The 16,455-nt window shown below is 26.3% G+C and overlaps 1 protein-coding gene and 1 long non-coding RNA gene across 16 annotated transcripts in view; one reads left to right on the top strand and one right to left on the bottom strand.

Annotated features, from left to right (window-relative positions):
- LOC129971200 (uncharacterized) overlaps positions 1–2,409 on the top strand; it is a 54,845-nt gene extending 52,436 nt beyond the window's left edge. For both annotated transcript variants that reach the window (XR_008784778.1, XR_008784779.1), the window contains exon 4: positions 2,294–2,409. This is a non-coding gene — a long non-coding RNA (uncharacterized LOC129971200). The remainder of the gene's footprint in view (positions 1–2,293) is intronic.
- Positions 1–16,455, bottom strand: part of LOC129971198 (tyrosine-protein phosphatase Lar-like) — a 432,582-nt gene that overhangs the window by 17,827 nt on the left and 398,300 nt on the right. For 9 of the 14 annotated variants that reach the window (XM_056084754.1, XM_056084753.1, XM_056084758.1 and 6 more), the window contains 9 exons: positions 14,124–14,319; positions 12,016–12,300; positions 7,465–7,773; positions 5,990–6,301; positions 4,588–4,785; positions 3,222–3,314; positions 2,251–2,437; positions 848–1,055; positions 72–258 (listed from right to left, as the gene is read on the bottom strand). In XM_056084754.1, the coding sequence (XP_055940729.1) occupies positions 72–258; positions 848–1,055; positions 2,251–2,437; positions 3,222–3,314; positions 4,588–4,785; positions 5,990–6,301; positions 7,465–7,773; positions 12,016–12,300; positions 14,124–14,319 (1,975 nt within the window). The remainder of the gene's footprint in view (positions 1–71; positions 259–847; positions 1,056–2,250; positions 2,438–3,221; positions 3,315–4,587; positions 4,786–5,989; positions 6,302–7,464; positions 7,774–12,015; positions 12,301–14,123; positions 14,320–16,455) is intronic. The other 5 variants (XM_056084762.1, XM_056084763.1, XM_056084766.1 and 2 more) reach the window with 1 other exon arrangement.

Here is a 16,455-nt window from a genome sequence, read left to right as displayed (position 1 = left end):
AGAAATCAGGGGAAAATGATATAAATGAACCTAATAATTTCATTAATTAATGTCTTTTTATCAATACATACCTGTAGGTGCTACACGTACTGTGATGAGTTCTGACAAACGACCCAAATCCGTACGTGTTCTTGCAGCCACCCTTATAGCATACATCGCATGACTATCTAAACCTGTTAGCTCAGCTGACCATGTCAAAGGAACACTTTTATTACACCATTTATCTAAATCTTCAACTGGAGCCTGAATATATAATACCTATAAATAAAAAAAGAGAGATTGTTATATTATTCAAGAAGTCACACAAGAAAAATCCAGTAATTTCAATTTTATCTTGTTGGGACAGCACACATTCCTCTGATTATACAATTAATTTATGCATTCAATGCATTTGTAGTCATTTTTTTTTTGTAGACCATACAACATCAAAAGATAAACTGTTCTTGCAAGTCTAATTTTATAACATGAAAATGTTTTCTTTTATGTTTTCTTATTACCTCATTTATTTAATTATGCAACAGTTTCTCATACATGATATTTACACATACATATCTATCCAAAAATTCCACAATCTGCTTCATAATATGATGATCAATTACTACTAATAAATAAAAATAAAAAAATTGGTATAACTAAAAAGTCCATTAAAATTTTTTTTAAACTGATATAAAAAGAATTTTTGTGCAATGATAAGATTTAGGTAGAACGATTAACCCAACTGTGGGTTTTGAGTGTTCTTTTCATCATGCATATCACAATTTACAGATAGTATGTTCACCAGTAAACCTTAAAAAAAATAAGAAGAAAAGAGAGAAATGATTAGGTAAGGAAGGACTGGCACACTTACCTCATATCCTAGAATATCCAGAAAATATGGTACTGGATCCCACCAAACTTCTACAGATTGATCTGATGTTGCAACAGCTTGGACATTTGTTGGAGCAGGAGGTACATCACCTGGTGTTTGAACTGTCATTCTTGGACTCCATGGGCCAGCACCTTTCTTAGTAAAGGCATTTACTTGGAAAGTGTATTCTGTATTTTCATCCAAATTACTGAAAACAAAAAACGGTTCCATGAAAAATTTTATAATCAATGAAAAGAAATTAATATACATGACCTTGTAATATTTTATGTATAAAACAAATGAGTGAAAATTTAAATGAAAAATCAATTTTATTTCATTTACTTTAGTTTTTATTTGAAAAACATTTTATTATTGTTTAAATTTAGGATAAGTTAATAATTTGCAGTATCTAGAACAAAAGTCCTCAAGTAGGTATAATTTTGTTGCTGTCATATAAAATTATCAAAACTCTGTTTTTTTATAAAAAGAATATTTAACTAGAAAAAAAAACACTTGTTATTTTTCTCTGATATGAAATGCATAATATTGACATTAATAACATTTAAAGTTGATGAATTTTCTACAAAAAAATCTTTATATAGAATTGAAAAAGTTAGTATTTAAGCTCTTTGCATTGATACAAATTTTTAACAGTATAAACTCAAAAGTTAAGTGGTAAAAGTTAAGTAAGTCATTGTGGTACTTGACAAAAAATAGAGAAGTTAGAAAAATACTATTATTGTTCAAAACATAGTGATATTTTGTTATATTGCTGTCTTGGATCAGATTTATCCAAATATATCTATTTATATGAGATGAATTAAAACAATTTTGATCTAGTATAATTTTAAGTATAGCCAATGACATACTATAAAAACAAAGAATTCTAATTACGTCATTGAATCATTTTATTCATTTTAATCTTGAAGCATATTCTTTAAATCTGAAACATGAATTTAGATTAGTATTTCAATTTGCACCAATCCATGGTCATTTGATAGAAATACCATGTACATTTTTATCAATACAAAAACAAGTACAAAGACATGAGAAGTTTTTATATATTCTAAACAGGAATTTTCTCAGTAAAAACTATTTGGCATTTCTTTGAGGCTTGTGATCTTAAAGGGACAGAGCAGATCAATGTCCAATAGTTATAATAATTAGATGCTTATACTGTGGGTAAATCCACAACAAAGCAGAAGCTCAAAATAAAATGTTTTTAAATTTGAATTTAAGTGATGAAATTTTTAAAACAAATGTAGATAAACTGAATTTATCACACATATTTAGACATATACCAAACGCACATTTTATAGAATTCTAATTGCGTGCAATTTCAAAAATCTGACAACTAATGTTTTAATTATATCCTTTTTACATTAAATATAGAATTTACAAACCTGAAGACCATTCTTGTTTCTGTTGTATTTCTTTCCATTACAGAGCCATCAGAGCTTTTGTGAAACTTTATACCATAGTGAGTGATCTGCCCATTCCTAAATTGCTGAACAGGAGGACTCCATGTGATCACAACACCAGTGGGACTTTGTAAACGACGTGACAAATTTTGCGGTGGTGCAGTTGGAACTATAAATGATGATAATATAAAATTAATGAGTGAAAAAACTATAGCATTTGATTTTTTTTCAATAAAAGTAATTGAATGAAAGGTAGTTGAATTTAATTATAATGCATTACAAGTTACAACAATGAAATCATGCAACTAACAACTAATGATACTGAAATACTGATGATAGTTTAATATATGATGATATACTTAATAATAGTTTCAACTACAACAGAACTTCCTTTGAATATTATATAAGTATTTAAATGAGAATTACCTATCCTACTTTATTTTGTTGACATTTAATATGACATGCCTTAAGAGACAACATAAATTAATGAGATCTAAAAAGATTGGAAATAATAAAAATAATCTTTTCCTCTTTGAAATATTTAGTGGCAAAGCCCCAGTAACATAGATTGTTACAAATACATATTTCAATTTCCTTTCTGAAATTAACTGCCTTTTAATCACTTCTTTTAAATATAAATGGATATCAAGTGTTCTCAATTTTATTTATATGGATCTCATTCAAAAGAATTTATATATAAATCTGTTAACTAATAATTAATTAAATGGATTAATTAAGTTTAGTTAATAGAATTCAATTATTCTAAAAAGTAATTGAAATTCAAATTCAACTAAGCAAAACTAATTTTAAAAACTAATAATTAGTTTTAAATAATATGGATCAACTATTTAGTTTAGCACAAGAGAAAAGGAAGAAACAATATGGAAAGATTTCAGAAATCAAATTACGGTGATATTTTTTAAATGAGAAATTTAAATAGGAAAAAAAATTACCTCCTTCGGGTGTATCAAGATATGTATAAGCCTCTTGACCCCAACCAACATTATTTTTGCCAGATAGATAAAATTCATAACGGGCCCCACGATCTGAAAGAAAATGTATTAATCTTTTAATTCTGTAATGTTGCTATCCAATACATTCAATCTAAAATAAAGCTAAGATTCAACTTTATAACTTGCAAAAAGTTTTGGATGACAGAATAAATAGATGTAAACAAGAAAATATGAATAATACAATTTAACAAATATGTATAGAATTTTTTTTATAGATTAGCTTATATGCACTTTTATTTTTTTTGTAAGAAAAAATTTGACTTTCAAATATTTTTCATATATATGTAAAAATATTAATATGGAACTTTTTTTTCTTTAGAAAAAAAAAAATTAGTTTAGCACAAGAGATGTAGCTTAATACAAGCAGTAAATATTATTTTTATTTGAAAAGCTCAATCATTAATGGGTTTCAAAATAGAGTCATTTTAACAAAATTTTGGAGTTATTAACAATTTGGATAGGAAGACATTATTACAAGAACATTTTGATATTTATATAAAGAACATATGTAGAGAAAATGTTGCATCAAGTCTTAAATACAAAGTAATCTTTTCGTAGAGACCATTTTATTTAATCTTAAATCAGTAAAACCATATAAGAAATAAAGAATAATCCATAGATTATTTTCATTCTATGGATTATGCCAACATTTAATTGTAACTTTATGCAAAAACAAAAGTATGTGAATACATATGAGTATCATTATTGAAAGAAATACTGCATAAATAATTGATGTAATGTTATAAATATGGTAAAATTTATAAAATCACATTTATTTGCTTTATTTTTAATTGTTATTTTGCTTGTTCAATTATTTTATATACATTCTACAATTAATTCACTAAAAAGTTTCGTACTTTTGTTTAGGCAAAAGCTAAAAGATGTACACTTATTTGTAACTTTTAATTATTCAAAATTATTAATTTAAAAATTATGAATTATAAATTAAAAAACGTAAATTAACAAATTTTTAAATACGAAATGTACTGTTTATAAACTCATAATTATATGTGTTACTGATAATATATATTAAATTATTATTAGTAGTAAAAAATTATAGTCCCCTACAATAAATAAAAGTTGTTCAAAAATATTTATATATATATTATCATTATGCAGATTATTTACAGAACTGTTTATTTGCAGTTACTGTCCAACAATTTTATAGATAAATATGAATTTATGCATTTTCTAAAAAATTTTGTAAGTTAAATCTTATAGCAATTTCATAATTGCCTGTTGGTGAATTAATTTAACATCAAAAATGCCTATATTATTAGAATAATATATCTTGTTATATTTTTACCTAAATTAGGAATCTGATGAACTTGGTCTAGTGGATTAATTGTTCTTTCTTCCATCTGTTGAGTATCTGCACGACCATATCTTAATTTGTAGTTAACTAACTGTCCATATATATTTGTAGGACGAGACCACTGGATTTGAGCAACAAGATTAGGTTCTTCTTGTATAAGTTGAGCAGTCAATTCGGGGCGAGTAGGAACTATAGAAAATATAAAATAAATATTAAACAAAGGCCTATTTTAATTAAAAAAATATACAAAGTGGAAGTATTTCATCCAACTATGACCAAAGAATACATTGTTTTAAATTAATATTTAAAAAATGCTCCTTTGTTGTAAGTATATAAATCCAGAATTTGTAATGAAGATAAAAAATATATTTGGGAGATAAGAAGAAACTAGAAAGTATGAAAAATCATTAATTTTACTACAAATGAATACTTTTCCTCTTCCTAACACATGAGGAATTATTCAACAGTTTGTGATTAGCTTAATTTTAACAATAAATTATAAAGACATAAAAAAATCATTGTTTTGTTTTGAATAAAAACTTTTGACAGCTTAAATTTTCTGCAATACTAAGATATAATGGTGTTTACTTTAAACATGGCATAACAAACAATTTTAAAAAAATGTTGGAGTTATATAAATGCTCTAAATGATACAAATAACTCCTTTTTATGTAATTTGAGTCAATAAATGTATTGTTAAAAACATTACAGAAATATTAATTTTTAAATAGTTTCCAAATTTTATTAACTGCATTTAGTGAAATATTCTCAACATTAATATATCAAATTAAAAAACTCTCCTCTTTAACTATTAAAATTGAAATAATTATAAAGCCTTAAATTTTATTATTTTAAGTGAACATCACCAACTGATTTACTGAATCTCCTCTACGTGTACACTAAAATGATCTAAAATAATGATTTCAAACCAGATTTATTGATGAAGCAAGGAATCTTTTATGTTTAAAATGCCAGAGATTCAAAATTTTTAAATATAAATAATAAAATGTATGAAAAATTTATGTGAGGACAATCTATACAACAATTTAGATTTTGTACTTTTTACTGTAGCACATTTATTAACTCAATATCAAATATAATTCATGCCATTTAAAAGTACATGCTTATCTCTATTACATGCTAGTTTAGAAATTAGCTACTGGGCCACAATTAGAGTGGGCACTATGTATAACCATATTTATTGTTACATTGTAACAGTTAATACGCTCAATTTTTTTTTTTTTTTGCATGTTATAATAAGAAATTGACTGATTAAGAATTTGCAATTATTATAGAAAAATATTTATAAAGGAAGATAATAAAATATCTTTTGTTCAGTTGCAAAAGATTTTATAGCACATAATGATGCAGTTTACTTAGTCAAACATCTTACCTCCTCCTAGAGTCTTCACAGTCTTGACACGACTGCGAGTTCCATCCCCTTTTCTAGTAACAGCTGCAACCTGAACTGCATACAGAGTTTCAGGCTGAAGTTTTGTGACATTATATTCCTCAGCATTTTCATCAGCAACATCATATCTCTTAGGCTCATTCACCAAATCTCCTTCATTTGTCACTTCTTGCACATGGATCTGATATCCTCGAATCAGACCATTTCGATCTTTGTTAGCTGGAGGTTTCCACCTCACAGTAATAGCTGTGCTGTTAATGGGGGCCACTTTTACCTGCCTTGGTTCTCCAGGAACTATTGAAAATACACAAGCAATTTCAAAATACAAAATCTGGGCAATATTTGTACATCTTGTAGATACTCCCACAGGATTGATATTAATTATATAGCAAAGAACAATAAAAACAAAATGAAAAGTAAAATTTTAAAATTTAATGCTTTTTCATTTTCAAGCAGAATGAAATAATTGACTATTAGAAAGTAAGGTTATTTATAGTTTAAAAACAGCAAAAGAAAACAAGATATTAATTAAGTAACCTATCAAAATGTTGCAGCTGCAGCAATTAGAAAGTTACCAATTCTAGACTTACCATTTTTCTTCCAATGATTGCAAATAGAATATTACTTTATACTTTTAAAATCTAACAAATTTCAATGCACATTATGAACTTCAAATACAAATATAAACACTTTGTTTTTATTAGACAAGGAAGGTTTTAAAATATAAAATACAAAAGAAATATATCATTTTAACTTGAAAATGCAATATATAATTCATACATGTGAAACAAACATATAAAAGTGTTATTTACAAAGATAAATTTTTGTCATTAGAAAAAGAGATGCTGTAAAAGAAGTCTGGTTAATGTAAGAAAGAAGGTTAGTCAAGATTACATATATGAGTATAACATCAAAGAATACAGTACATTTCAAATTCAATAACAAATAACAGTATGAATGTCCAGTAACAAATATATGAGCAAAATTCAATCAATAATATATGAGAATCTCATAAAATTTTGACACATTCAAATGGAAAATAGATAGTAAAAATGACACATAGAAGGTCAGATGTTTGTATGAAGAGAAAAACGAGTAAATTGGGGAATAGGAGAGAGTTGCCAGCAGACCGAGGCAAGCATATCCAGGTAAAAACATGCAACATCATGCAATATAATACTGGCTCAACAGCAAGGATGCAGGAATCAACATCAATAGAAACTCTCAGGGTAGATGAGCAGTTCCACAAGTACCAATTAAATAAAAGTTCATCACTTCACCAATTGAAAGTCTTGGCCAGGGACTTTTAATAGGTAAAGTGACAACCATGAAATGAAAACATAAATTATTTGAAGCATGGAACTACATCATCTGAGAATTTCACAAGCATGCATATGGAAAACAAAGAAAGTGAATGATTAACAGGTATCTATAGGGAGAGGTTTTTGCATACATACCATCTTCATCCGTGCGTAAGATAATTGGTAACGAATGTGGGCCATCGCCCACTTCCGTTCCAGCAATGACCCAGACTCTATATTCTGTCCACTTTTCCAGCCCTCCTATTATATATGAAAGTTGGTCAGCCTCGACTCTAATCTCCTGGGCTTTAACCAAGTCGTCTCCAAACTCCGCTTTCAGATACTTGATCTTATAATAGATGATGGCGCCATTCTGTTGTTCACGGGGAGGGGGTTTCCAGGTGACTTGGAGGGAGCGGGAGTTAACGGCATTGCCGCGAACTTCTTGGGGAGGGGCGCCAGGCACTGTAGGGAAGGGAGGGAAAGGAGGGAAGAGTGCGACGTGTGCAGTGGTAGGACAATATTTGTGGCTGTTCTCTCTCTCTCTTTTTGTTACAAGTGCCAGTTCCCGTACTTGACATTTATCTAAATACTTTCACGTATTTTTAGTTGCTCTTGCAAATCGAAAAGCTGCTTTGAATTAAATGCAAAACAGAAGGATTAAATCTGAAACTGGGCAAATGTTGATATGAAATACAGTACTGGAAATAAAACAGATAATTTAATAAAAAATATATTATAAAGTAAGAGGACATCAAGATAAATTTTACTCAAAGGCTTTTTGCTTTCTTGGTTATAAAATTACAAGCATGTTCTTTGGTATGCTATTTCCCCCCCTTATCTACCACATTTAATTAAAATCTCTAAGTATTTCTAAATATTATTAGAAGAACAAAATAAATAACATGTAACAGAAAATATACTTATTATAATAGAGATCATCATCACTATGAAAACATGACAAACCAATATAAATGACAACATATTATATTTATATTTTTGGACTTTTAACAGATTCAGCATTATTTCCAATACTATAATCCATATATAACCAAAGGCATTTTAGATGCGTGAGCTTCTATGGATAGCAATGCACATTATGCAGCATTTTTGGACAGTTTATGATAATGTACTTAAATGCTTAAAGTAATGCTATATGAAAGCGATTTTGTAATAAAATCTTGCATTCAAAATATGCTAGGAATTTTGCAAAGCTGAAGTATTTTGATGAATAATAATAAAAAAAGTAGTGAAGAAATTAATAACCAATATTCATGTAAAAATATTTTTCTTTATCAACGATCTGTAGATAAACTTATGTTTTCATCAGAAGTTCAGAATTGTAAAATAACTATAACAATTTAAAAAATACTACAAGGGACTATGGATTTTTATAGGGTTTTAAAACAGTGAAAATACTAAAATAAATATCAAGTGCAGGGAAATAATATGGCAATATAAAAAAATATGATTTTTATAAATTTTAAATGTGAGAAAATAAGGACAACAAAAGAGAGACAAAGAACAAAATAATATAAATAATACAAAACATAATAATAAGAAAAGTTGAAAAAAAGAATATACTGATAAATATTTCAGGCAACTACTAAAAAAAGGAAAAGAGGACATTAAAAAGTGATTCTTAACTGACCACAAATTTTTAAATTTATTTAAAATTCTTTCTGTGCCAAAAATTATAATACATTTCGAATTTAATTCATCAATTAATTTCTTTATTCTTTTTTTCAACATATCAATTAAATAAATAAAAACAAAACAAATGAATATGACACAAAATGTAAATAAATGATGTAGAGAAAATACAAAAAAATTCATGCACATTCTTTTACTTTTATACTTTAAGATGATAAAAAGGAAACAAGATAATCGAAAAGTGACAATTTACGTGCTTTGAAATTAATTTGTGGGTTTAAGAATACAAATGTTTATATTTAAAGCTAAGTACTTCATATCCACAAATAGCAATTTATAATTTAAATATAATATAGTCCAAGGAAAAATAAATGCACTGATTTAATACTGTGCCGAGACGATTCTTTCAAATGAAAAAAATTTATTTGTTGTTATACTACTCATGATCAGTATTACACATAAATTCAGAAATAATTCATTAACATATTTTGAAGATTGTAATTAAAATAAATCCTTCCATGGTGAAATGGTTTGTATTATTACTGGAAGAGTTTACAAATGTAAAATCAAAATGTAGATATCTGAAGGGGATTTTAAAGAATAAAAGAAATGTGCATGATTGAAAATGTACAAATAAAATATAACTTAAAAAGTAATGAAAGAAAAAGAAAAAAACTAAAATGTGATAAAAATAAAGATATAAATGATGCTTAAATTCAAGAAATTGAATTGTAAACTAAAAATATTTGATGTACCCAGGAATTCAAATTAAAAAAAAACCTCATAATGTGAATTCAAAACCTCATATCATGAATTCATTTGGCTTTTATTTAAATGCAAACTGCAGGATAACAAATAGTTAAAATGATCCAAAACATCAGGACAACTAAGATTTTTTTAGTTCATATATATATACCTCAAGATATTTTTCAATATTTTTTTTTTAAATATAAATAAGCATAAGCACTTATATAAAAAAGGTATTTTTGGAAATAGCAATGATTTATATATGTTTATTTTGCAGAAGTGTTACTCCCTCATTTACTTTTTAAAGAGATGAGAGATAAATTATGTGATTTGATTTAGAATACTTATCTACATTACTGTGAAAATTCAAAATTTGATGATTGATTATTCTACATGAATAACTTTGCCATCTCTAATATAATTTCATAAAATCATATTCAGCTGGAAAAGTAAGAATGTTTAAATAAAACTAGTAGGGTTTTTTTAAGAGATGAAATTTTTAAAATTATATATATATTTAATTCTTTAAAGTGTTTTTTTCAAAAAGTGTCACAATGAATAGGAAAGATTCCACATTATTTCAGAACATTTTAGAAACCATATGAATTCAAAAACCAAACCAAACATAATTAGAAAAGGTGTACATACAAATTTTTTTTAGTTTACAATTTATGATTAAATCTTTACTATAAAAGAACAGAATGGAGGGGGAAAAAAAAGAGAAATTTTTTGGAAATGCATTAGAGGTGCCATCCTCAATAAAATATGTTGAGAGAAGGTACAAATAAAATAAGAATAAAAGCTTCACCTTGACTACAACTTATAAAGAATTATAAATTTTTTTATATGTAATTTTTCCAGTTATTAAAAGCAACTTAAATAGTGAAGATAAATATTTTGTACTAACACTAGAAAAATACTGGGATATCTACCAAATGATTTTTTTCTCTCTCTGACACACACATTTAATTTTTACAATATCCAACATATAAAAATTTCGAAGAGAATAATAGAATCCCAATCAAGTAGAACCCAAGTCTAAAAAGCAATAATACAAATACAAGATTATTTTTTAAAGCCTAACTAGCAAGTGCAGTTAATTATCACTTGGGACAACTACAAATTATGTAAATTTTGAAGAAATTTTTTATATGGAAATAAATATTTGGGTAAGATTTTCAGTTACGAAATAATGTTTCAATAAATAAGTATACTTTATAAGAATATCCTCATAATCTTTTATAAGAATAAAAATGATAAAAATTGTGAATTCCACTAGGTGTTTTTACATTCCAAAATACTACAGTTTCAAAGAGTACATAATTTAATAAGAGCACAGCACGTGTGCAGCACAAGACTAGGCAAAAGAAACAGCACTCTGATTAGGCGATGCATGCGTGCTGTAAAAAAATTAAAATAAATAATACAGTACTCTGGAGGAAGGAATGAGAAAATACTCGATCCTCATGCTATTTATTTGCAGGAAAAAGAAAAAAAAAATGTACTAACTTTAAAGGATTGGGAAAACTGGCAACTTTCTGTTTTGTTAACTAAATACATTACAGTGGCCATTTCTAAAGTATATAATATGATTTTAGAGGTGAAATATCATGGAATGCAAATGATTTATAATGATATAAAACAATAAGATCAGCATTTGAGTTTATCTAATTACAATTCAAAATTATTTTTATAAACCAGAATGAAAAGAAGGAAAATGTCAGAATTTTGCTTTTAGAAGTTTGAGATCATGTCTTGACAAATTTTCAAATAATTATTTATTAAAAATGTAATAATACTTAAAAAAAAAAAAAAAAAAAAAAAAAACTCAACATTTGAAGACATTATGTAAGCACAAGGATTTTTTTTTTTTTTTTTTTTGAAATGCAACTAAAAATATTCTGGGATTTTGGATGAAGAACTTCATTAATAATAAATATAATTTTTAACTTTATAACAATCTTGTTGGAGTGCTTACAAAATGAATCCACAGCACCATAGCAAATTTAATCTAAAATATTAAAATAAAAAAAATTACCAAATAATTAAAAAGATAAAATAACCTCAAATGCTGATAATAGAGTTATAAAAATTGATTTAAAAATACAATCTTAACAATATCTTATGCAAAAATTTAACTAACTTATCTAACCTTACAAGCTACCCTAAGATGGCACTTCTATCACTTAAAAGCTGGAAAGAAAAAAACAAATGGGAAAAGTTTAAGAATTTTACAAGAAAAATAAAACTGAAAGAGAGAGAATATACCTAGAGCAAGTGACCAACACTACCTGAGATAAAACATACCGTATTGATCTGTACGAACTTGAGCTGGTGGCGTTGCAGCACCTTCCCCCTGCCTGGATCTTGCGGCTACCCAAACATAATATAAAGTATCTGGATATAGGTCAGTCAATGTAAAAGAATCTGTATCAGGTAAACTCTGGTGATACTGTTGTTGAGTGAAGGTATCATTCCAGTAAAGATCATACCCAATAACTTTTTCCCCAGAATGAGAAGGTTTGGACCAGGACACATGGACCGTTGTTGAGGAAGTTGCTAGTACACGCAAGTTACTTGGCTGACTAGGAACTGAAAAAATTAAAAGAAACATTGTCAACAGAAAAAAATTATTCAATTTCTACAGGTCATATAAATTAAACATTGAATTATTTTTAAATTATGATTCATTTCAATTAAAAAAGAGTAACAGTGAACAGTGCAGATTTATTTTCAATAAAACATTGTTTTAAAAATGTAACTTGATACAAGAATAGCTATAATCAGATTAGAAAGTTTAGCAAACACAAGCAAAAGAAAGAAACACAACAAATTAAAAATCAGCAATTAAATTAAGATTCTGGAATGTTTAGAGATATTCCAGAATCTTAACAATTTTAAATTATGTTTAGAAACAAACTAAACATAACATAATTTATACATATTTTATAGAAGAAGGCAATTTTAAGTATAGACTTATTAAGGCATACTTATCAATTTTTAGATTCAATTGAATATTTCAAAAGATTATTAATACTTGAATCAAAGGTAATAATCATATCATGGCATATTATTTACTGTGTTTTTGAAGAATATTATTATACACTAATATTCTTCAAAAACAGAAATCTAAATGTTAGAAAATTACTCTACTCTAGTTATCTGAAATCTAACAAAAGATTCATACTCTGTCAATGATAAGGATCAAATTTCTATTTCTGAGCATACAAGCAATTCTAAATCACATTAACACAAGAGGGAGATAAATGTAATTATGTCACAGTATATATATATATATATATATATATATATATATATATATATATATATATATATACTCAAATGATTCATTCTGATGCTTGTTATATCGTAGCAGATTATTAATCAGTGTATATACTTTTATAAAATGATCTGTTGATCATCTGCATTCATTTTTGCTGAAACGGTTAAAAGACAATATCAAACGAATACATGTTTCATACAAAAAATAGTTTGGCATTTAAAGTTTTCCATATTTCAATAATTATTTATTTAATGGCAATAGTTTCTTGAGTGAAAAAATTTAATAAATATTTGGCATTAAGTGAGGAAATTTTATACTTGTTGAACAGACATTCATATTTGTTGTTTAATTTATTAATAATTAAGTAAGTTATATGCTTTAGCAACTAAATACTTGCCATTTCAGCTATTTTATTAAAAATTTAGCAAAAATTAGCAATAGAAATTATGTTACTATTTTGAAATGCAAATATATGGAAAAAACAACTTTTAAAATGTTTATTTGAATTAAACAAATGATCAAACTATTGATGGATCAGATTTAAACTTTAATACAGATTTATAATTTGGATGATTTTATGCATATAAAAGATACATTTTATACATATAACTGTGCAAATTTTTAGTTGATGTGTCAGATGTATATGGACGGAAAGAGAGATATCTAAATGATAGATTTGTTAATCAGTATGACACTTAATATTTAAAGACATGACATTAAAAATTTTAGCATAGAGATGACACTGGAAACTTGGTGGAAATTTAAAAATACAAAATTAGGACCTTATACCAAATTTCATTCCTCTTCCTCAATGCGATTATGTAACATGATGAACACAAAAGAAAACTATATTTTCAATAGATATAACTACCAAAATGCATTTTTCAGACACCAAAGGATTTAAAATGTTAAAGTCAAAATTATTAAAATCTTAAAATTGAAGTTTTTGACGATTATAATACTATTTCCTTGTATCTTTCATACAAATAATAATAATAATAATAAAGGCAGATTAAGAGCTAACATATATTGTAAAAGTTTTATTTAAAGAACACATACACAAAATGTTCTAATAACTTTTTTTAATAAGATGACTGAAAATGAAATAAAAAAACAACTATAGAAAACTTACCTCCTTGCTGAGTTTTAACTTGAACAGGAGCTGAATGTGGTCCTGGTCCTCTACTAGTGAAAGCTTGGATACGAATGGTATAAATGGTTTGGGGGGTAAGATCACTAATGGTAGTTAATTGATTATTATCTACAGGCTGAGTATTCCAGGCTGAGGTGGGAAGATTCGGCCGTGTAGTGTAATACACTTTGTAACCCTAAAACATTTCAAAGATATAACAATTAATTACTTACAGCTAATACAAATACAGTCATATCTAAGATTAAAAAAGAATTGAAAAATAGATATTATTACCCCAAAGAAATCTTAATAAGTAGATTATTTTACATAGAGGACAGGATTAAATTAGATAAGAGGTTGTTTCAATAAAAGAAAAAGAAAAAAAACCTTCTTATTTCAGTAAAATGGGTGTAACAACATGGAAATTTTAAGGATAGACTTAATTAAATTACCCAAGCATATTATAATTACAATAAATCAATTTATTTTCACTTCATCATAGTTTATATATAAATTAACAAACAAAATAGCAGCTTTTTAAAAATGCAATTGATTAATTAGAAACAAAAGAACAACAGAGATTTATAGAACTGCTATTTTGAACTGAACTACATAAAATGCAAATGATAACAATTATCCATTGTAAAAAAAATTAAATTACACAGCTGGAAAACATTTGACCAATATATTTAGCATTCATTCTAATGCAAATGACTTTACTTCAGATTTAGTTGTATTTACACCTTTAACAACATATGACTTCATAAAATAGAAATTTAATCAAATGATGAGAATGACACCTGAACCAACAACCCCATCCGAATTTCCATGCTAAACCAGCAGGAGGACATCCATGCAAATGGGACTTTTATTCACAACGAATTTAGAGAATATTAAAATTAATGAGCTTTTATATGACTTAACAGCCTAGATTTTACAAATAAACCATTTCAATGGAATGCTAATTTATCATGCAAAGAATTGATGATATTTATTATGAAAGCTATCATATTTCACATTATTTGAATGGAAAAAAAACAAAGGAAGAATAAAAGTCAATAATAATAACCACAATGAAAAAGAATACATATTTTTTCCGACAGCAAAAAGTATACAAAATATGATACAACAAATGTATAAATGAGGAATATAACCAACAATTTATTACTATAACAAGAATAACATAGTAGACAATAGCAAATTTTAAATTTGAAGCACAGCAAGGATAAAGGAGGCCTAAGTCAAAACATTCTTTTTTCATTCAATTTTTATCATGTGGACCTCAAAAAGTTAAATAAAATATTATTTAAACTTTCATGGTGCTTCTCAACACGGACATTCAGAATATCAATACTAATTTCCTGTCTAGCCTAAATATTACAAATTAATTTGGTTTTATAAAGTAAAGTAATTACATGATTTTGATATTGTACATCCCTTTTCTTTTCCCTTCAAGCATTTGTATACTCCCTGCCCCCTATATTTTATTATATAATTCTTGGATATTAATAAATCTCTATCCAATTTTTCAAATGTTTAAATTTTGAAACTTCAAGTTTACCCGCTGTACTATAATATTTTTCTAATAAATTTACATTTACAAACAAATAGGAAAGAAATTTAGATTCATACAAAGGATTCTTATAAAGTTAATGTATGAAAAAATTCTCTTGAAATTTTTTTTCTGAAAAATGAAACAGCTTTTACTATTCTACATGTTTTACCACTGTTTTAATGAAACTTGTAAATTTGATTTTATCTGAAGAGAAAATATGCAAGTTCTGATTTAAATTCAAAATATAACTTTAATGTTTTGCAAGTATCTTTAAAAGTTTGTAATATTATAAGATTAAAACAAACTGAATTGTTAAAGTACAGAATTAACAGAGCTGTTGCAAAAAACATTTTAAAATGAGTAAACTTAAAATAATTATTTGTTTTGAATAATTTTTTCTTGATAAATCTAACATAATTTATACATCTTACATTAATATTGTTGGGTACGTAGTAGTCTCAAAATAACTAATACATTTTTTTTTTATTGGATTAAAAATTGGATTATGAAAGGATGGATTAATTGAATGCACACAAATAATGCAATGAACTATTTAAATTCATAATAGTGTAGTTTTCTCAACTTTGTAATTAGATGGTATATTCTTTTTTGGAAGGTGTTGGATTGATTTAAATAATGAATTCTTGGAACATTTGAAAATGTTTATGAATTCTACATCATTTTTAATATTTAATTATAATCTCTATAGATGATTTAATTTTAGATTTTTATTAAAAAAGTATGAATGTTCAAGCAAGAATGATGCTTCAAGCATAA

The sequence above is a fragment of the Argiope bruennichi genome, chromosome 6 (assembly GCF_947563725.1).
Source record: "Argiope bruennichi chromosome 6, qqArgBrue1.1, whole genome shotgun sequence".
In the NCBI taxonomy this organism is placed as follows: Eukaryota; Metazoa; Arthropoda; class Arachnida; order Araneae; family Araneidae; genus Argiope; species Argiope bruennichi.
This window is presented reverse-complemented; position numbering and strand designations above follow the sequence as displayed.